Below are 23,457 nucleotides of genomic sequence, written 5' to 3'. Positions count from 1 at the left end.
TCCCGCAACGATGACACCTTCTGGTTAGACTCCAGGTGCGTGGGTCCAGAGGGTGTTGTGATCCGCGCCCTCTGTCACTGCAGTGATGGGGCCAATGTACAATATGGACGTGGTGGTTGTGAAGTGCTCACAGGACCATATCTGCATGCAGTAGGGGGCACTCCCCAAAGCAACAGGAGGTATCTCCCGTTGCTTTGGGACTTCAGAACGGTCCTTCAAGCAGTTATCTTCTCTAAGATAGACTACTGCAATTCTATCTTATTAGGTCTCCCTTCCGCTTCCATTAAACCCCTTCAGATGCTCCAGAACTCAGCTGCGAGAATTCTGACTAACACCAGGAGAAGAGATCACATTTCTCCCACTCTCAAGAACTTGCACTGGTTGCCAATACACTTTAGAATTATCCACAAATCCATCACTATCATCTACAAGGCTATCCATCACCAAGCAACGCTCGATCTACAAATACCACTCAGACGACACACATCCACCAGACCCATCAGAGAAGCCTACAGAGGATCACTCCTCGTTTCCCAAACCAAAACCACTCACCACCTAACTTTCAGAGACCGAGCCTTTTCCACAGCCGGACCTTCACTATGGCATTCTATTCCTCCGGATCTGAGACAAGAACCATGCCTACCTACTTTCAGAAAAAGGCTTAAGACTTGGCTATTTAAGCAAGCCTTCCCAGATCCCAATTGAATGACAGCAACATATTATAAGAGACTTCACAATATAATGTAAATATTTAATCCTAACTGCTCGGTTATCTTACTCTGATTCTCTCCCCAGTTATATGACCCTGTTGTACTGTAACTTTATGATCTCTTTGCACTTGTTTATGTTCCGTTTTTTGTTCACACCCCCTTGTTATATGTAAACCGGCATGATGTGGTTTCTAATCACGAATGCTGGTATAGAAAAACTCTAAATAAATAAAATAAATCTCCTAGATAAAAATGAAACATTATGAGCGTTGCTAAACTGCTTTAACTTAATTTTCCTAACTGCTGCAGAAACTGTTGAATTAGGGTTCCTTTTGCATTCACTCTATTAGCCTAGTTTCCTGTGGGGAAAGTGGTTTAAGATTTTTTTAAAAATTATATTCTGCCTTTTGTGGCTGATCAGGGTCTTTCTGCTGCTATTAATCTAATTTCATTCAGATTTGTGTGAGTGCCCCTGTCAAATTAATGTCAGAGTATTTTAGCTAGTGTACTTAATTCTTGTATACACACTGTAGGTATCTTGGAAAAGTAAGCATATGTGCAGATATATATTCATTCAAAATATGTTTATATTTTGTTTGTCATTTAATTCAGCATAACTATATTCTCTTCAAAGGCGAACAATATACTGAGTGCTGATAGTCTCTGAGTGCTAAATGAGGCCAGCAGGTGATAAATTTGCTATTTAATACCTGTAACAGTTTTAGATATTACACATCATTGTTCTCGAAATTTGATTGTTTATATTGTATATGTGTATAGTATTAGACCAATATTAACATGTTGGATGTGGGTTTTTTTCCTCCATATTCAGCATAATTATAAGTAAAATTATTTAACTTATATTATAAGCAAATATAGCTAAAATATAGGTATATACAGCCTGAACCAAAAATTGTAAGTAAATATAGCTAAACCTTTGGGATATACAGCCTGAATGATACAAGAGATATAAAAATTGTGTCATAGGATATTTTAATGCATTAAACCAAAATGTGCATATACATTCAGAATGCACACAAGTGACTATTATATTGCTGACATCACAAAATGGAGCACATTATTAAACATTTGAACAGATGAGTTCATTAGGATCAGAAACTTTTAGGTCAACGCTGGCCTTTGATTTTTTTCTGGTGAGTTTTGCGTTGGGTTTCATGTATTTATCTTTGCTGTGAATGACTTGGATGTACTGATCTGTGCTGCTGTTCTGTTGGTCACTGCTGGAGTCGACAGACAGAGAATCTGACTCCGTCAGCGATGGCTCGTGCTTGTGTTTCGATTTGTGTTTCACGTGCCGCTCCACGTAGTAATCGTCAAGTTCAGCGTTCTTCGGGTTGGACCTTTTGTGAGCATGGGGCCTGTCTAATTCCAGCGCGAAGCCGTCTTCCCAGGATTTGTACTGCATTTTTGCTAGATCCTTCCTGCTTAAAATGTGACTGTCCACTCGATCCCCAATGTAGAATCGAGCTGGACGAAGGTCTGAAAGGGAGCGAGGGCGGTGGGATCGATTTATCAGCTCTCTCCTTAGTTCCTCCTCCTCTTCCTCTTCGTCGCTGTAGTGAGGCGAATGTGAGCGACGGGGAGTTCGCACGACGTACCTCCTGATGTTCCGGGGGTATAATTCCACGATATCCCCTGATTCGTCCATCCTGAAATGCCTGGGTAGGCGGGAGGTTGAGCGGGCTAGCTTCTTGCGGGATTCGTGTTCATTAACAATAAAATACCTGGTGTGGGCCCTGCGACCCACTAAGCTCTGAGCTCCTGCTCCTGGGGGGTCAGGATTCATTGGTTTTATGCCTTTCCTGAACAGAGGGTCAGAGTGGACATCTTCTACTCTCCTTTTGATAGCCACAGGGGTGTTGGGAGCTTTCGTTCTGCAGGTGTCGTTTGCACTTCCCAGCACGACTCCTGGATGCCTGCAGAAACGAGCAGGGGGAAATTCAGCATCAAGAAAGAGGGCAGAAGAAATTACAAATGAAACAATGACCAAACCCAGCAGACTGAAACAGAAATCCATTTAGAGAAAGGCCATGCACTCCTGGCTGGGCCTTCGCAGGACATCTGTCTTGCCGTGAATCCCACTGTACAGTGTTCTGTAATTTTTCTGGCAGACAGCGAGTTATCAAGTGATGCAGCACCAGCACATTTGCAGAAGCCAGATGTGATTCCCAGTATTTTCAGCCCTGCAAAATTCCCGAGCTGCATAACATAGCAGTTGTGGGCAGATAATAAACACTTGACTCGCCCGGTCTGCCCAGTTACCCCGCCTGCTGTCACTGTAGACCCCAGTGGCATTACCTATAGGCATCTCCCTCTCTTTCTCATACCACTACCCTACCTTCTATATCTTTTAAAGTTTGCAGCTGTATGAGTTCTTGCCATGTGTGATGGTAGGGCTACTCCAGGCATTCAGTACCCCCTTAGCAAATAAGACTTTCTAAATGGCCAAATTATATGGCGCTCCATGGCTTAGTCTACTGGTGATAAGTAATAATAGGAATGTGAATGTTTGAAAATACATAAGGGATATAATGTATTAGTATAAGTCCATGGCTTAGTCTACTAGTGATAAGCAGTAATAGGAATGTGAATGTTTGGAACTACATAAGGGATATAATGTATTAGTATAAGTCCATTGCTTAGTCTACTAGTGATAAGCAGTAATAGGAATGTGTATGTTTGGAACTACATAAGGGATATAATGTATTAGTATAAGTCCATTGCTTAGTCTACTAGTGATAAGCAGTAATAGGAATGTGTATGTTTGGAACTACATAAGGGATATAATGTATTAGTATAAGTCCATGGCTTAGTCTACTAGTGATAAGCAGTAATAGGAATGTGTATGTTTGGAACTACATAAGGGATATAATGTATTAGTATAAGTCCATGGCTTAGTCTACTAGTGATAAGTAGTAATAGGAATGTGTATGTTTGAAACTACATAAGGGATATAATGTATTAGTATAAGTTAGGCACTTTATATTGTTGGGTATATTGGGGGGGGGGGGGGGGGGCATAGAAGTACCTGCCCCAGGTGCCAAATACTCTAGGTCTGGAGAAGGGACCATCTGGTCCCAAAAGCTCCTCTGTAATGTTTTTGGGTAGTTTTACTGGCTACATAAAATGTATCCAGCCACCAGCAAGCAGCAGATTTAGTAGCATATCAAACCTACTTTTGGGCAAGGACTATCACTTGACTTAAACAGATTTAATTTTAATCTCCAAATCACTTTCTAACTAGAGGGAGGAGGAATGGCCTTGTGGATGGAGCAGTGGGCCACAAAGCACGAGACCAGGGTTCAAGTCCCACTGAAACCAATGTGATATCTAATGTCAGTAAAAAAAAAAAAAAAAAGTGATTCATATTAAATTACTTGTATATTCAGGCAACATCACCCTTCTCTCATTCTGCACTGAGGTGATGAAGTACTTGAAAGCTTGTCACAAATGTCTGAAAATTTCTCCTATGATGCATTTTTAATTAAATTGTATCAGTTGTCCCTTTTACCTCTGCTTTCATACATTTATTATCTTTCAAAACACGGAGCTCTAGTTTCAAAAGAAGATTTTTGCCTCATGCACAGAATGGTCCTTTTGAAAATAGGACCAATTGTGCACACCAGACCAAGATACTTATAGTACCTGAATGTAATCTGCTTTGAAGTGCTGGAAAAAAAAGCGTGAAAAGCAGAATATAAAAAATATAAAAAAAATTAAAAGATGAGCAAGTGGTGCGCAAAAACTTATTGTGCTCTACATTGTAACACAAATGCTGCATTACAAGGAGGCTTCTGATAATCAAAAGATTCTTCTATAGCTTATCTCAGTGTAGCAGTGAGACAGTAGTTGGGAATCTTCTGTACAGCACAGGAGAGGTGATGGAGGCAAAAGCTGCAACCGAATTCAAGAAAGCCTGCGATAAGCACAGAAGACCCCAGCTGTGAAGAAGTAAAGGGAAAGCCAGAGACCAGCTATCATCTGTGGCAGAGGTGGCCTGTTCTGTTCCTTAAGAGCCACAAACAAGGTCTGTGTTTCAGGTCATCCACAATGAATGTGTAAGATATGTTTGAATGCATGGCCTGCATTGTATGCAAGCATATCTCATGCATATTCAATGTGGGTATCCTAGAAACTAGACCTCTTTGTAGCTCTTGAGAACTAGAGAGCTATGGTATGCACCAGTCATTGGGCAGACTAGGTGGGCCTGATGGTCCTTATCAACTATCATATTTGATGTTCATAGAGCCACTCAGCATACAAGACATAATTTTATGTTAAAATGTATTCTTACCTATTTGGAATGTGTTCAGTTCTGTGTTTTTGTATAACAGGAATTGAGGGACTTGGGGTTATAGTCACTGGCTTGGCAATTTCAGCACATGGCACCGATTGTGAGATGGTTTGTATCCTGCTGCTTTTGCTGCCTGGAGATTCAAAATTTACTACACTGCCATTCTTTCCGGGCGTTGAGGAACGAGCAGAAGACTCCTGGCTCACTATGTCGCTCTCCTGCTCTGGTCTTTTATCGGTGCCTTCGAGGTTCTTGAATCTGGCTAGGAGGGCAAGAAAATAATGGTAACATATGCAAGAAATGGAAAAACTGCAAATTAACTTAACATGGAATTTTATAGCTTACTAAAAGGAATTGCATTGTGAGTGAACAGCCTTAACTGCTAATGATAAAAATATATTCCCCTAATACAAAGCAATAACATTTGGGTCAAGCACAAGAGAAGAAACCTTCAACTGGGTCCCCTGGCCAATGAGGTTTGAGTCCTCAAATGCAACAGGTGTGAACTGTGCTAGGAAGAGAGGGGACACTTCACAGTGGCGGAGGCTTCCTACTGTAATTCTTTAGAGGATCTCAGATGGTCCAACTGGCCAGGGTTTGTAGCAAATAAAGCTGAGATGTGTGTCTGCATATCAACTGTCTGAACAGTTTGGCTCGGCTGATGTGCTTTGACTTTTGGTTTCTTATTTACTTTTATTTGAGCAATTATGAAGGACTAGAATTGTTTCATGTTCAAATACGGTGGGGTGTAGGTTTTAGAATGCATATGGAATAGTGGGCCGTGTACAAAGAGATTGATTTCAAGACCCGCGTGCGCAAGTCCACTTGCCTTGAGTTACCAATGAAAAGGTGTGAACTGAACAGATAATAAATAAGTAAACAATATTTGGGTTATATGTGCGCCACGGCAATATGCAACATCTGGAGCACATTTGTACGCACATAGAGGGCCTGTGTGCACATTTTTACCTGCACACAGAGCGGGCAATGCTCTAAATCCAGTTCCATGGGTAAAACATTGTTTCACCTGCAGATGTGACTTTGACAATTACCCTACCTGTGTACAGGATTTTTTAAGCCTCAAGCAAGTATACCGTATATTTACTAGGAGTTGTTTGTGGTCAAACAGATGAGGACCTTTAGAAATCAGCCAACAGCACAACTTAATACAACTGATCAACCATCTACCACGGTTTTCCTATAATTTGCAGTTGCTTACAATAACATGTAGACGTTTTGCTGCATTAAAATTTTGTATAGTGTGCACATATATACACAAATCGTTCTAAACATGTATTTCTGCAGTGAACGCTTGAAAGTGGCCTGCTCAAGTAATTGGACCAAGAATTTTCATTACGGACCTACCGACTGCCATCTGGAAAACCTTTTTCTTGTCCTCTGTTCTCTCCTGCAATGGAGCAGAAGAAGAAGTTGAGAGTAAACATAATTATAAATAAGATATCTCTGCTATAGCGCCATGGCCCATGCCGAATCAATGTTAGCACGAACTTTGTGTCTGGTCACCAAGCGTGGGGAATAAACTCTTGTTACTGAGTACTTACGGTTTGGATCTGCATTCTGAGTTGATTGTTAGTGAATTTTAATGATCTTGCAATGCTTTGCAGGTAATAAATTAGCATGCTGCAAATGAAACCACAAGACAAGACATAAATCTCATAATCTGAAAAGAATTTCTAGCAGTTTTAATTCAGAAGGATCCAGGGCCATAAATATAGAACGCAATTGGAATTTATTTTAGGCATTAGTCTTTGCAATTAAACACAAGGGAATACAATGAGAAACTATGGCATGAATAAATTTGCTGACTAATGCTTTACATGCAAATTTCCTCATATACTAATGTTAGAGGAAGGGGAGATTACAGATCTCTGAGGAAGAGACGGCCCATGCACTGAGTTTTTAGCAAAGCAAGGATGCTAAACAAAAAAAAACCATCAGACATAATTTTTGTTTCCATTTCTTAAATATACATTAGAATATGAATTAACTTATAATCCATTTATGCCTCTCCCCCTCCAGTGGATTAATGTTCTGTTTGGAAGGCCACATTCAAATGTTTTTGGGCAATGGGCATACAAACTAGACCAAACTTCAGAGTCTCTTATAAGTATGTGTTACTCTAGGTCCAGCATCTACCTCTGCATAGGGACAATGGAGTATTTGCTCTACGTTACTCTTTCATTTTTAAAATACAATGTCTACAAAATTATTATGCTTACATAAGAACATAGATTTGCCATACTGGATCAGACCAAGGGTCCCTCAAGCCCAATATCCTGTTTTCAACAGTGGCAATCCAGGTTACAAGTACCTGGCAGGATCTCAAGGGATAGACAGAGTCTAAGCTGCTTATCCCAGAATAAACAGTGGATTTTTGCAAATCTACCTTAATAATGATTTATGGACTTTTCTTCTAGGAACTTGTACAAACCATTTTTAAACACAGCTACACTAACAGCTTTCACCACATCCTCTGGAAATGAATTCCCGAACTTAATTATGCATTGAGTAAAATATTTTCTCTTATTAGTTTTAAATGTATCACTTAGTAACTTCATTGTGTGTCCTCTAGTCTTTGTTCTCTTTGAAAAAGTCATTTACTGGTTCCAATCCACTCTTTACTTTATAGATCTCTATCAGCCATCTCTTCTCCAAGTTGAAGAGCCCTAACCTCTTTAATCTTTCCTCATAAGTGAATTGTTCCAGCCCCTTTATCATTTTGGTCACCCTTCTGCTATATCTATTTGAGATGTGGTGACCAGAACTGTACACAATACTCAAGATGAGATTGCACCATGGAGAGATACGGAGGCATTTTCTGTTGTATTCTTCATTCCTTTCCAAATAATCCCTAGCATTCTATTTGCTTTCTTGGTGGCTGATGCGCACTGAGTGAAGAAAGCAAAAATAGAATGCTAGGGAAGGGCAAGCAAAATGATAAAGTGGATGGAATGATTCCCCTATGAGAAAAGTAAAGAGGTTTTGACTCTTCAGCTTGGAGAAGATACTTATTTGATCTGATCTGAAGTTCAGTAGTAATACAGAGCAGTGTCTGACTCAAAAGCTGCAAGTGGTCCTCAAGGGCCTTTATATTCATGCCACAAATGTTTTAAAAAAGAAAATAGAATGGAACTAGCACATAAGTTTGATAAAAGATGATAACATTTAAATTTTGGCTGTTGGAAATGTAGATTGCTCTCCTGTGTCCTTGTCACAAGTCGTTGACAAGGTTTGCAGCAGAATCCAACAGCAGTCACGAACGCTTCCACTATGGCCTCTGGAAATGGACAGAGACCCCCCCCCCCCGTCTCATTTCTCACAGCCCACCTTAGCTGAGTCCCAATAATGAACCAGAAAACAAGATTTGATGAACCATTGTTAACATTCTCCATATTTGTTCTAGATGTAGCTGGTGGTGTTTCTCTTTGGTAACCCAAAATCCAGCCAGTGATGAAGTCTGACTCCTAATGTAACATGAAACACTTACAAGAGAAGCAGTAGAGCAGGGAGCACCACCACAGGACTACTGATGTAAGTCATCACTGTGTTAAACCATAGAGGGAAATCTGACTTAATGGTCTCAGAAACAATGTCGTAAATTTTCTCTTGCCCACTGTAATTTGAAAAGAAAGCTATGTCAGCTGTGCCAAACAACACTGCTTTTGATTTGGTAGCAAAAATGTATTATTTGGTGCAAGCATGTTTGGTTATCTGTGATATTTTCTATTTGCAGAAACATTTGGAATAGCAAGCTTGTTTTGCACGTCACCTATTCTTTTGGTATTGAGTATCTACAACCTTTGGATGTTTGCCTATTGAGGTAATTGCTTTTTCTCCGATCATGCTAATTGCTTTATTGTTAAGGGGGGCCGATTATTCAAACAGCCACAGAGTGGTCAACCACAACCAGGTAACTTTACCCAGTTATCTTTATCATGGTATCCAGCCAGAACTAACCAGATAAATGCGCAGCTGAGTAACCGGCTAAATCTAACCATACAACATTTGTGCTATTTGTGCAACTGCACTTAGGTGGACAACTTTATCTGGTTAGCGCTGAACATCGTACTGCCTGGATAAGGGCCAGATTCATTAAGGCTTTTCTCCCATTTTGTGTCTATGGGAAAAACCCTTAGTGAATCAGGTTCTACATTTGAAAACTGTGCCCTGGATGTCTTTTTTTTTTGTTTGGCTATATCTGTGCACACAAATTATAGCCAGACAGCAGGGGAGGGGTGCAATGGAATTATTTCCGACTACTCTGGCTGAGGATGTATTTAGAGGGGAGGCTGTATGGATTCAGAGTTCTTATCCAGACACAGACTAGTTTGAAGACCACAGGCCAACCTCTGAGCAAACTCATATTTACCGTATTGCACTGTGAAATGCTTATGAACAGGCAGGAATCTATTTATTGTAATTATGCCAGTGGTTCCATGGTGAGAAAGTGAGCAATTAGCTCATTCGAAAGTCTGAGAGAGTGAAGGCCACACAGCTGTGCCTGAAACTGATGAGAACTCAGAGGGAGGGAACACCGCTGCTTTCCCCAAGTATTTAGTGTATAAGGAGAAATAACAGCTAGAGTAAGAGAGGGAGAGTGCGCTTCCAGATGTGGTAGCACAGACTGATCCTTTGGAAACATGTAAACTTTATATATATGCAGCAATTGCTATTTTCTGCAACTAATTCTTCTGTATGATCTGATTTTATTTGTTCTATCCTCTTTTTTCTCAAATAAACTTACTTTCCTAAATACCTGGAACCGTGAGGCACTGAATCAAAGTTTGTGTGTGGCTATTTGGATAGGGAATACGCTCCTGGGTTCAAGCCCCCAGGTATAATCTGAGTAATTGTGTGTGTTTCTATTGGGTAAGCAGACGAGGCAGTCCTGTATGCATGCAGGAGACAAGCCCCTCAGGTAACTTCCAGTGTGGATCCCAGTGAGATTAAGCCCCAGATCAGAGCCCCTGGGAAGAAGGCCAATGGGCATGGTCAAAACACAGAACAAGAGGAATATTTAACTGGTTACAAATATGTTCTGAAAAGCCAATTTTAACTGCGTATGGACAGTAGATCTTTTGAATATCGATTCCTTAAAATTAAAGTAGGCATGGTAGTGTGATCCTCTGAAATCAAACTATATATCCATAATGCCGATTCCATCAGCCAAGGAAAGTATCTTAGTCATTGTGGACAATACATACAAATCCTCATCTCGGTGTCAGTTGGCACTTACTCTTTGAATTAGTACAAGAACTAGGGGCACTCCATAAAACCAACTGGTAGCAGATTTAAAACAAATTGGAGAAAGTAATTTTTTACTCAAGGATCACTCTACCAAACTGGGACAGTGTTCTGGCCTGATATGTACATTCCAAGAAGTCACTAGTGCCTTGGTTAAGGATAATATGTTATTATGGAGTAAAATAGACATTTTGGAGAACAACGAGATAAAACAATGTAAGATTTGTTCATGTCCCTTCTGTTAAATTAGTTACACCATGTGATGTGTTAACAAATATGTCTATGAAAATCTGAAAGTCTGACCTGAAGCAATGCATCCACTATACAACGCTTATTACAGTATGATGCAACAAGAAGGAGGCCTGGATAGGCTTACTCCAATGAACAGTTTGCAGGTTTCGGCTTTATTTGAAACTTTACAGAAGGAACCATTTTTGCACTGGAATTAGACTGAGATTTACTGTTGAGATTATTTGTTAAGAATAGAAGAGTTCCCTTCTACAGACAGTGTGAGAAATGTACTTCCTGTTCTAGCTAGGTTAACTCAGACCACTATTGGTGGATTCGAGGGTGCAGGCTACCTTTTTTCCTAAAATATCTTTGTAAATGTGCAATAAATTACCAAGACAAGCAATTTATTTTCGTTGATCCTGTCCATCTAGAAAAGTTTGATAGATAAATGACCTAGGTTGCCTGATTCATAGAGAGTTCTTGATGTTTGCTAGCACAGTTTGGCAACCAGTTAATTCTTGATGGATGTTTCAACAGCAGGGATGTCAGTTTGGTTTTTGTGCGTTGCTGCCCATTTGTTCAGTCAGATTCCTGTCCCCTCCACACTGGACTAGAATAATGTCATGCATTTATTTTTTCCTATTAATTGTAGATATTCCTGTTGCTCATGGGTTCATATACGATTTTTCCTCTTTTTACGTACAATTGCTAGATTGTATTTGTATAACAATTTATTGAAAAAGTGTTGCTTTACAATTCATTAACATATCTTTGTTAAATGATATATTTTCCATATTTTTGGGGTATGGCATGTGAGATCTGCAAGTTACACTTTCAGTTTGTTCATAGATAAGTATCTACATTATACAGTAAATGAACCAGCGGGATTCTCTTGATTTTCAATACAACTTCATGAAGCTCAGGGCCCTGGCTACGATTCTAAGTTTTAGTTTTATAGCAAAATCATCTGAGTTACACTGCCTGCATCGCAGTATTGTTTTCCTACTAATTCCAGGCATGCCATATTTTACTTGTCTCATCTGTTAAATTTATTCCAATAAACCCGTGTTGAATGGATGTAATAACAACCTACCTAAATGGGCCACAGTTTATAGATGGTTTATATCTTGCGATAGCAAAAACTGTTGGCAGCATACACAAGAAGAGCATAAACAGGAGCATAGCCAAATAAAAGTTATTAGATCTGAAAGAAAGCATAACATTTCACGCATTACTGGCTGTGAATCAGAGGCAGCACCAAGGATACAAATTCATGGTGTGCTGAACTGACAGGCATAATGAGATCTACAGCGCTGCGGTTTGTTGGCTATCACTGTTGTGTTGTAATGTATTCACCAGGAACTGTTATAGCACATCGAACATAAATAATAGCCATACAGGCTTTTTTAATTGACAGAATTCTACATGGAATTTAGTTTCAAATGTTATTTTGCTAAGAGCAGTGCATAAAGGATGATATCGTTTACAAGCAGCTAGGTCTGTCCAGCAGGACTAGACGTCCTAGTGGAAATTCAGCTTCTCACATAGCTGGGCCTGTCTGGCAGGTTTATGACCTCCTTGTGTCAACCAGATCAGTGTGGAAGATTGGTGGTGGCAGGATACCATCCGGGAAAGCCACAGGGAACTAAGAGTCTGACTATTCTGGCAACAGCCACACTAGCAGTGGTAGCTATTTAGATTATAACAAAACTTTTTGGTTAGGCATGAGAAAGGAGGGCTACTGAATAGAAACTAAATAATCTTTTATGCTCATCTGCTTAAGAGGGAGATGATGATAAATATGGTCTGGATAAGGGGTGGTGTCCTACATATGGTCATGCTCTATCGCTGGCAGATATCCTTAGCAGTATGGACAGGAATAACTGGGCAGACTGGGTGGGCCAATTGGTCTTTTTTCTGCTGTCATCTAACTTTGTCCAAATTCAAAGGGGTTTGGTTCTGGTAACTGAATGTTTCCTGCTTTGAGTGGCTTATTTTGTACCTGGGTACAAAGAGAGGGAGGGCCAGGGAGCATTCGGGGGATGGGTAGCGCTGGTATTTAGGGCCACCTGGCTACATTTACACTGGTACTGGTTCAATTTCATTGGAGAAAATTCTGGCCCAAAGGCACCTGGGTAACGTTAGGAGAGAAGATGCAGTGGCAGACGTATCTGGGTAAGCCCCACTGAATTCCTCCCAGGTAATTAATAGGAACCTTTAACTCTTTATAGGCTCAATGAGAAGAACAAACCTGTTTTAAATCGGCCTAAAAATATTTGCTGGCTTCCTTTCAGTGCAAGAGCAATGCTTTTAAATGTTAAACAAAATCATATAGATGTCTGGGGCCATCTTGCATCACATGCACTTTTAAACATATTTAAATAACAGGTAGAAAATGTAGAAAAAGATCAGCACAGTCATTAAAATGCCAACTCTATTATAGCAAATTACAGTGTGGAGAACCAGTCAAAAGATTTTTTAATGAGATTTGTGGTTGATCTTGCTGATGGGAATGATGGGCAAAAGACTGGTGTTAGAAGCTTGCAAAACAGATGGGGTGTCCTGAACTGAGAATTGTAGAGGGCACTTCAGAGCCCTGTGGCCGGCATTTATCCCCCACTGAGAGGGGAGATATTTGCTGGAAAAACCCCCCAAAGTCAAATCAGTCCATGATGTCAGTTTGGCTCTTTCTAGCATGAATTGCCCCTCTGTATAGAAAATGCGCACCAGCTGTATTTGAATCTGCTACTGTGGTGTTATACAAAAAAACCCCTAAAAAAACCTCTCTATCACACTTTTCTTACTTACATTTGTTATAGCTTTTATATATATATATTTTTTTACAGACCTTGAAGCTCTGAAAACTTGCTGATGTGGAACATTGCAGGTTAACACCGCCCAGCTCCTCAAATACATGAGCCCAATCAATTTAAAAACATTGCACGCTGGGAGGCAAGGCGAGAAAAAGGCCCCCATCCTAAGAAAGGGAAGCAATAAGGTTAATGAGAGAGCTCAGCCACTGGAACAATGAGGAACAGATTAACAATGGGCTTGCATCCCTTGAAAAAAACCCCAAATAGGATCGGTTATTAGTGCGATGGCATCCAGTATACTACAATGGGCTTTATCTGGGGCTAGTGAGTTTGCCATCTGCCCAGGCTTATGTGTAGCTAAGTTATTGTACGTACAGCCATTTATTTTATTTATTTATTTTATAAATAAATTTATAATATAAATAAATTTATAATATAAATTTACAGAGGCTGGCAAGATGTGAATCGAAATGCTACATACCAGATCATTCCTTGATTGTAGACCAAATGAAGCACATTCTCAGCAATTTTAAATTCCCCATATTCAGGCTACAAGAAATTGATAATTAGTGCCAATTAATAAGCTTTAAATCCCTTATGTTTTTGTTTGGGTTTTTTGTTTGTTGTTTTTTTTTTTAGCAAACTTTCTAATTGTTGAGCTTGTGGCTTTGTGCAAAACAATTATGGAGGCAATCCTCAATGGACACGGCCATTAAAACCAGCTGGCACCTGTTTTTAGCTGGGGAGCGAGGAGGGCAATTTTCAGCCAAGCCCATCTTGTCCTCAGCATGGCCTATGGTGCATAGAAGCAAGCCCATGCATCGAAGCCAAGACGATGCTAATGGTGAAAATCTGAAATATCCTTTGGGTAGCTTTCTTGAAAAATACAGTACAGGCACCATGATGGTAAAAAAATGAAATACAGTAAAAAAAACACAACAAACTGTTTAGCAATAATGTGCTCTTTGCCCTCACTTCCCAAAATATAAGACTGTGCCTTTGCACGAGTCCTGTTCACGGAGGGTTTGTTCCACTCTGTACATGCAAAAAACCCCCATAAGACCTGATTCGGTAGTTTGTGTCAGGCTGCATGGTCTGCTTCGTTATACCGGCTGATCTGGAGTCTGACGGTTCTTGTCTGTTCTAGGCCTTTAGTAAAGCAGGGTCTTACCTACAGACAGCCTGAATAAGGAAGCATTACATTTTCCTGTGGATGGAGTCTTTGCTCACGCTGCGGGATCATGCGGTGATCATCATCAACAAACAACACTGCACCTAATGTCACTCTATTCCACACTAATGGAATGAAGTAAGCAGAGATTTGATTACTAAAACGTTTGAATAACAAAATCAGGCAATACTTACAAACTTGCTTTCCAGATCCCAACACCAGCAGTCATTTACATATCGGACAAAAAGCCCCCGAAAAAAGTCAATCAGCAGAATGCTCGCTACCGTAAAAATCATATCGATAATGGAGAGCTTCAGCATTTCCTGAAACAAAAGACAGGCCTAATACACTCAACGCGGTCTGGCGTAAGAAGGTTTCTTTAGCAGGCGCAGCTCTATTTATGCTTTATTAGGTATTATTCATTGTACGGTGGTACTGAAAGTTTTTCTGATTTCTCCAGCATAGACCTTACTCCAATGTACCATAACATCTACCGAAAATGAGTCGGCTATTAAGTTCGCTTGCCTTTTAAAGCCCTGCTCTAGCAAGAGAAGCCATCTGATGCTGGGCACGATGGATCGGTTTTAATGACAACTGAATGCCACTTGTCTGAACATCTTGCTCAAAGTGCATAAATCCATCTTTGTCTTTTAATTAAGGTGATCTAAATGCTTTTGCATGCTATTGGCTTCATGTTTTCTTTTACGGCATCTTCAATGGGTTCATTCCAGATTTTGCACAATTTGTGGCACTTGATGGATGTACAAAGTCAATTTATTGTTAAGCCAGGCTTCTGGAGCTATTTCAAACAGCCATTTAAAATAGCTTGGACTCTTGCTTTCAGAAGTGTTATGATGATAGAGGCACAGATTAGGGAAGCCCTTGTGGGGAAAGGGGGAAGTTGTGATTTCTGACGTCTAGGATCCTAACTCTAAACGTTGGTGCCCACAGCACACCAGCAGCCTTATGAGGCCCTGAATGGCCGTGCTCTAAAATGTTCTATTTTCAATAGTATTATACAAGAGGCAAATATTGAGTGAAATATTAATGACACACAGAAACACAACCGATCACTCAATAATTTTCAAGCAGTCTGATTATATTATAATAAATAAATGATTATGAAATGATTCTGACCATCAGAATCATGCCTCTGACAGCAAGCATAAACTGTCTATGCTGTTATGTCTGATTTATGTCAAATTTCAATCACTTGGTCATATATTTTTAAAGAATTTTCCACTATTTGCATATAAAAACTTAATGGACTCCTCAGAGAAAGATAATAGTTGGACTTAAAAGATGTGTATAGTTTCTTAACGTTTGTGAAAGCCGACCATCCCAGACACCAGTCCAGCATTTTGAAATAACCATTTCTTCATCGGGGTAGCAGAGGTTATCTAGACTGTCCAAAGATTACCGACTGTGCTTAACAAAGTCCAACATGATGTCTTCTAGAGGAATGAACTGTCACCTAAATGTGGGACTTATACGCTCTCCAAAGTTCTTTGAATGGACAACATAAGTCTTGCCGCAGCAGGTTAACGTCTATAAAGCAGGGTTTGATTATGTTGATTAATCTTTATGTTGTCATAATGATTAGCAGGGCATCTCAGACTGACGGAGGAGGCATACAAACGCAGGCTTCTCCTGACAGCGGAACGTTCTTAAAAAATATATAAGACCAAGTGATTGAAATTTGCCATAAATCAGACATAACGGCATAGACCGTTCTGATCGTCCATATTTACTTTTTCAGAATGATTTATTTATTGTAATATAATCAGAGTGCTTGAAATTATTGAGTGATCACTTGTGTTTCTATATTCTATTTTCAGCCATAGCCAAGGATATAGGGGCACGGAGGGCAAAAGTGAAAGCCAGCTTTTGAAAATTGCCCAGTGAAGAAAATAAATGCAGGTTCTGTACCTATTGAGTAAGGTACTTTTCTGCTATTTTACTGTCCAAACTTACAGAAATTCTTGGAATCTGTACAGGATAGGATTTGTAGGATTTCATAACATAAGGAAACCTTGCATTTAGTGCTCTGGGCTGGGAAAACATAGTTTTAGATCTTGCCTTAACTTCATTTAAAAAGAAGCTAGTAGATTTTTTTATTTTTTACTTTGTGTGGCTGTGAAATTGATATTAATTCAGTGGGAAAAATAATTCCGTGTTAGATTTAAATGTGTGGTGGAACACAGTTTTGAATATACAGAAATCTGAGTTTGTAGCTGCAGAAAAAAAAAAGGTCATTTGTTTTACTGTGCAAAGGTTTGGGCCCCATTCTAAAGATCTGTGACTACCAATAAGTTTATCTATGTAAATCTATATCTAGATGAATATGATGAATATGTTCCATGCCAATACAATTGCATACACAGGCTTGTTCAGCTTGGAGAAGAGACGACTGAGGGGGGATATGATAGAGGTCTTTAAGATCATGAGAGGTCTTGAACGAGTAGATGTGAATCGGTTATTTACTCTTTCGGATAATAGAAGGACTGGGGGCATTCCATGAAGTTAGCAAGTGGCACATTTAAAACTAATCGGAGAAAGTTCTTTTTCACTCAACGCACAATAAAGCTCTGGAATTTGTTGCCAGAGGATGTGGTTAGTGCAGTTAGTGTAGCTGTGTTTAAAAAAGGTTTGGATAAGTTCTTGGAAGAGAAGTCCATTAACGGCTATTAATCAAATTTACTTAGGGAATAGCCACTGCTATTAATTGCATCGGTAGCTTGGGATCTTTTTAGTGTTTGGGTAATTGCCAGGTTCTTGTGGCCTGGTTTGTCCTCTGTTGGAAACAGGATCCTGGGCTTGATGGACCCTTGGTCTGACCCAGCATGGCAATTTCTTATGTTCTTATGTTTTATTGTGCTGTTTTGGTTGTTATTATTTTAATAATAGTTCTACTAAAAATGTTTCAAACAAAAAAAAACTCAATGTGAGTACTTTTATCCAGCATACTGGGTGGGTGGGGGAGTGGAGTACTTAGATGGGGAGAGGCCAAAATGCTCGTAGTTTTGGGTTTTCAAAACTACATTTGTTGTTTTGCCTGAAAAATGTATGCTCAGAAAAAGCATACATAGATCCCTGCGGTTACTTTTTCCTGTGGTACGTGCATAGGTTTGCTTTGATCATTGGTGCTCACCCCACAGGCAAAAACTACCTGTGGTGTTTGCACCAGTGTGGGCAGTTTACCTCGTCAGTGACGAATTAACCCACAGACATCTCAATAGCACTTCTGTTGCAATCTCCGGTGATCAGGCTACAACTTGTGCTGGTGTCTTTACCTCATGTGCCAGACATTTCAGAATACAGACGTAGCTCAGCATTCTTTTACAGAATGTGATTTTACTCACTTGACCGACGTACGTTTCCCAACACTCGTTCTTCTGACTTAGCATGATGGAAGATGGTGTCTTGTTGAACGTTGGGATGGATTTAGTGTTGTTCTCTTCCATAGCCAGACTAAATGTACTGTTCCTTCTCATTCTAGCATCGGGCACAGTCGTAGATAACACAGTAAACGCTCTTGTGGCTAGAAAAGGGGCAGACTCTTCCACAGTTTCATTGCTGCTGTTCTGAAAGAATAAATGTTACCGTCCAGTGCACATCTGGATTCCAGGGACTTACTGCCAAGGTTCCTCTCATACAGTACATAAACCACACTGTACTTACGCTCATGCTGTTTACTTTGTCTAGCAGAGCAATAATTAAACTGTAGAGGTTTCCCAGGTATAAAACAAGAACCCTGAAAATGACAAACATTGTCTTCAAAATCAAAATATTAGAACACCACCTAAAACTTACACCTTGCACTTTCTGAGGGTAATGTTAAAACTGTGCGTGTAGAACTGAAGTCTGTGCTTGAAGACTTTAGCCAGAATTTTCAAAGGGGACCGACCTGCCTAAGTCTGCTTTGAAAATGAGGGCAGATTTAAACGTGTGCATGTACATTTATGCATGTACTTCTGAAGATCGAAGGCACATCTGTAAATAATCTCCCCTGACTGCCTCTTTTTTGTACATAAAAATACAGACGTGAGTTATGCACCTATGTTTATGCACACAACCTCGTCCCTTCTCCCAGAAATTTTCAAAAGCACATTTTTGCACATAATACCTTTTGAAAATTACCTCCAATATGGATGTAAATCAATCATTAAAGGCCTTCCGTTAACATATGTTTTTCCATTTGGTGTTTACAGTAATGCTTTTGAAAGTAGGATATCAAGTATTTTGGCTTCGGTATTCCATGCACTATACCTTGCAAGCTGAAAACGAAGAGTAGTTCTGGGGTGATACATCTCCAACGCAGCTACAAGCTCAAAGGCGGAGGGAGCAAGCATTGTAATGAGCGAAACCACAACACTCACCTACAAAAACCAGACATTACAGGATTAGGCTTTTTATTTCATTGTTCCACTTGGTACTTAAACCAGGGCTCCCCCAAACCTATCTTGGGGATCCCCCCAGCCAGTTGGGTGGTGAGGAGACCCACAATGCATATGGATGAGATAAATTTGCACATCCTCAGGGAAGGGTGGTAAACTAAAATACTAGAATAAATAAAATACTAGGTTGCCAATGTATCTCATGCATATTCACAGCGGATGTCCTGAAAACCCGACTAGCTACGGGGTCACCAGGACAGGTTCGGAAAGCCATGACTTATTTTCAGGACAGGTCAATTTGGACGTTGTTTAATGCCTAGGGATGTGCATTTGTTTTATTCATTTTGGAGTTATGCGAGTAGCTCGTGGACTTTATAGTGCATGCATAATGGATAGTATGCGCATACTTTCAATAACCTGAATTATGCATACACTATCCATTTTTTTATGCATGCACTATAAAGTCCATGAGTTATGCAGGTAACTCTGAAATTAATGAAATGAATGCACATCCTTAGTGTCTTATGAATTCACATGTGGCCTCTGCGAAAAAATGTTAACAAGTACATTTTTAAAACCCGCCTTGTGAAAATCCCGGGAGATATGGGCGTGGCCGAGCGTGCACAGAGTGCGTTTTCAAAATGGCCTGGCCACGCCCATATCTCCTGGTACGTGCGGAAGAGCCGGGGTTTTGAAATGGGGCGGGCTGGGGCGGGGGCCGGCCAGGACAACACCATTTTGTTCTGTCCCAGTGAAGCGCATGGCCTTGGCTTCCGAAGTTCAGAGCTTTTTTGCCTCTTAAGCCCACCTAGCTCTATTTATTATGACGCTGCTGGCTTCACGCACTTCTATTTGCACAGCAGCAGACAGGACAGGACTTTGATAATTAAGGCATTTATCTGATTGGCAGACCCCTGGGGCTTGAATCTGTTGGGTTTTATGAAGCAGCGCTTTGACCCAGCTTGGTTGCCCTCATGTTCCTAACTGGAAAGCTGTTACTGCACATACAATACATTTATTCAGCAGGGATAAAATGGGCTCACCTCATTTTTTTCCCAAAGTGTCAGTTCCAATTTTGTGCGCTCTAACTTTTGGGAGCGATCCACAACGAAATAGATGATGTAAATACTTCCAGCAAGTGACAGGAGGACAAGAATGTTTGCAATAATCCTTAAGGTTATCGTCACTGCCCTGAAAGAAGGAGCTCTGCTTTACTAGTTAAAAAAATGTGGGAGATCCTTTTCAAAGGGGGTTACGCATGAAAAGGTAGCATCATATTGTATCAGCTTTCAATAGCCCATGTACGCACATAAGGTCCATAAAAGTGCACAAAACCTTATGGCAATTCAGCCCTACGGAGTGAATTTTCAAAGGAGTTATGCGTGTTAAAGTAGTGGCTTTCAAAAGCCCACAAAACCTTTTGAATATTACCTCCATTGTGAACGACGTTTCATCAACTGCGGGCACATTTTTTTCAGAAGCATAATAAATATTATTAACGTGAGTATGTTGTGAATAACTGAGTCATATTTCAAAGGTTCCTTAGACTTTTCATTCAGACTTGCACAAATAACTCTCTTATACCATGAGTGATACTTTGAGCACAGGGCTGGTGCAAGAGTAATCGGTGCCCTAGGCGAACCTTCGATCATGCAGCCCCTCCCCCAACTTGCCTACCGGGGTGGCATCTCCCGCTCAGTGCTCCCTCTCACCGGCGGCAGTGGCTTCAGCATGGCGCTCTTTTCTCTAGCAGTATTGGCCTCTCTGCCTCACCCTGGCAGGATTTTGCTGCCCCAACATCGTGGCACTCTAAGCAGCCACCAAGTTTGCCTAATGGAAGTGCCAGCTCTGCTTGAGCAAGGTCTATGAACTTAAAAGGGTTAGTTTTATACAGTTCTGACCAACTCGTCCAATTCTAACATCACTCATCGTATTCATCCACTTAGACTACGGGCTATTGGAGAAAAAGACAATTCCACTCAGTGCTGTTACCGGTATGGTGTGTGTTAATTAATCAGAAGGTAATTTCCAATGCTGGAAATACGTGCATGTGTATGTATGTATATTGTATGTGTATTGATTTACATCCATATTGGAGGACATTTTCGCCCTCAGAATGCCTTTGCTCAGACCGAGTAAACTTAAGTGCAAACATGACATATTTATGCAAGTTTACTTGCATATCAGGCAGGCAATTGTATAAGGACACTTCTGCACATAAAACACTATTTTACCTGCAGAAGTGCTTTTGAAAATTACCCCCTAAATGCATTCTATCCCACATTTGTGGGATAGAATGCATTTAGGGGGTAATTACATTGAACACTCCCTTGTTCAATCGCATTCTTACATGCTTGTTAATGTTCTAATGTAAACTGAAGTGATATGTAACTTTGCTACATGAATTTCGGTATATAAAAATGTTAAATAAATAAATAAATAAATTTGTGCTTCTATATTTATCTTGGCACACTGCTGGTGCTATATATTAAGAAACATAGAAACATGATGGCAGAAAAAAAAAATATATGGCCCATCCAGTCTGCCCATCCATCCAATTAATTTAGCATTATAATTCTCATCACTTCCTTAGAGATCCCCTGTATTTATCCCATGCTTTCTTGAATTCAGATACTGTTTTTGTCTCTACCATTTCCACTGGGAGACTGTTCCATGTATCCACCACCCTCTCTGTAAAGAAATATTTCCTAAGATTACTCCTGAGTCTACCCCCTTTCAACCTCATCTCATAACCCCTCGTTCTAGAGCCTCCTTTCCACTGAAAAAGGACCTCCTGTGCATGGAAACCTTTGAGATATTTGAATGTCTGTATCATATCTCCCCTATCTCACCTTTCCGCTAGGGCATACATGTTTAGATCTTTAAGTCTATCCCCATATGCTTTAGAATGAAGATCACTGACCATTTTAGTAGCCGCCCTCTGGCCCGACTCCATCCTGTTTATATCCTTTTGAAGGTGCGGTCCCCAGAACTGTACACAGTATTCCAAGTGAGGTCTCATCAGGGACCTACATGAGCAATATCACCTGCCTTTTTCTGCTGACCATTCCTCTCCCTATGCAGCCAAGCATTTTTCTGGCTTTTACCATTGCTTTATCCACCTGTTTAGCCAGCTTAACATCATCAGATACAATTAGTCCCAGATCCTGCTCTTCCTTTGTGATTAAAAGAATTTCACCTCCAATACTGTACCTTTCCCTTAGATTTGTTTTTATTCCTAAATGCATTATTTTGCATGTTTTAGCATTAAATCTTAGCTGCCAGATCTTAGACTATTCATCGAGCTTTGCTAGATCCCTCCTCATTTTGTCCACTCCTTCCTGGTTGTCCAACCTGTTACAGATTTTGGCACCATCGGCAAAGAGACAAACCTTTCCCGACAACCCTTCTGTTATGTCACTCAAAAATGTTGAAAAGAACCAGGCCACCGCTAGTAAAAATCCACTCCTCAGAGAAAACTCCATAATGCTGGTTATAGAGGTCGAACAATGCAGTGAATTACATGTCAACCAGAACAGCGGGAATGTGAATACAGGACAATACTATAGTCACATACCCTGTATGAAATATATGTAAGCTTGTGCAAGATGGCTACAATTAGTTTAGTGATGAACATAAGGTGAAAGACTTCTATACATACAGGTTTTTGCTTTTCTTCTTTTCCTGTTCCTCCAGAATTGCTTCCTTGAGGAAAAAAAATTAAGAATTTAGTGATGTATCATGTTATGGTGACACGGGGGGATTTTTCTTTTACCTTTATCCTTACTGTATACACATTCCCGTTTCAGATTTTTTTTATATGGCTGAAATTATGCACAGGAAACACACAACATATCCACCTCACCATAATATTCACTCGATATCAATAGGGCAAAAATAATTTTTATATTTATATAGTTTAAACATCTTTAAGAAATCTAGTAAATTAAAAACACACAGTATTCCTTCTTTATACCACATTTCTCAAATCACATTTTTCAAGTACATCAATGCTATTTAAAAATATTTTTTTTTACTCTCATATACAATTGAAGAAGTCCAATTTCATGTTTCATGGCAAATGCTTCTTTTCCAAACTTTTGAACTTCAACATTTCCCTTGTGGTATAAAGAAGGAATATGATGTGTTTTTAATTGACTAGATGTATTAAAGATGTTTAAATTATATAAATAGAAAGATGATTTTGGCCTTATTGATATCGAGTGAATATTTTGGTGAGGTGGATGTTTTTTGTGTTTGAAATTATGTGCACACTTTCGTTTCTCTGTTGGCGAAGGGGAGGATTGGCGTAACGAGGTCCCTTGGTTTTTGCGTCAGGGGGGCTGGCGGGGGTGTCGAGGACAAAATTCACAACTCCTGCTGCACTGGAGACACCTGGTGGCCAGAATCAGAGTGCACAGTTGCAGGGGGTTCTGGAAGGAGGCCTGGTGCGTAGCCTCTAGCGGAGGACGGTCACTGTAATGGCTGGACTAAGTGTTGGGAGGGGATATAAAATGGGGGGAGGGGCAGGAAAATCCTTGGCTGTTTGCAAATA

The 23,457-nt window shown here is 40.1% G+C and overlaps 1 protein-coding gene across 1 annotated transcript in view; it reads right to left on the bottom strand.

Moving 5' to 3' along the window:
- Positions 1-1,728: 1,728 nt before the first annotated feature.
- The window catches only part of TMC3 (transmembrane channel like 3), an 85,701-nt gene continuing 63,972 nt past the window's right edge, over positions 1,729-23,457 (bottom strand). Inside the window, exons 10-23 of the mRNA XM_029575927.1 lie at positions 22,564-22,607; positions 19,946-20,093; positions 18,775-18,884; positions 18,187-18,259; positions 17,868-18,089; positions 14,700-14,828; positions 13,816-13,883; positions 13,370-13,498; positions 11,615-11,725; positions 8,534-8,659; positions 6,588-6,666; positions 6,391-6,433; positions 5,026-5,287; positions 1,729-2,647 (exon numbers count right to left, since the gene is read on the bottom strand). Coding sequence (XP_029431787.1) covers positions 1,792-2,647; positions 5,026-5,287; positions 6,391-6,433; positions 6,588-6,666; positions 8,534-8,659; positions 11,615-11,725; positions 13,370-13,498; positions 13,816-13,883; positions 14,700-14,828; positions 17,868-18,089; positions 18,187-18,259; positions 18,775-18,884; positions 19,946-20,093; positions 22,564-22,607 — 2,400 coding nt within the window. The 3' untranslated portion in view covers positions 1,729-1,791. The remainder of the gene's footprint in view (positions 2,648-5,025; positions 5,288-6,390; positions 6,434-6,587; positions 6,667-8,533; positions 8,660-11,614; positions 11,726-13,369; positions 13,499-13,815; positions 13,884-14,699; positions 14,829-17,867; positions 18,090-18,186; positions 18,260-18,774; positions 18,885-19,945; positions 20,094-22,563; positions 22,608-23,457) is intronic.

Source organism: Rhinatrema bivittatum, chromosome 13 (assembly GCF_901001135.1).
Source record: "Rhinatrema bivittatum chromosome 13, aRhiBiv1.1, whole genome shotgun sequence".
NCBI classification, from domain to species: Eukaryota; Metazoa; Chordata; class Amphibia; order Gymnophiona; family Rhinatrematidae; genus Rhinatrema; species Rhinatrema bivittatum.
Note: the sequence above shows the minus strand (reverse complement) of the source record. Positions and strands in the feature narration are given on the sequence as shown.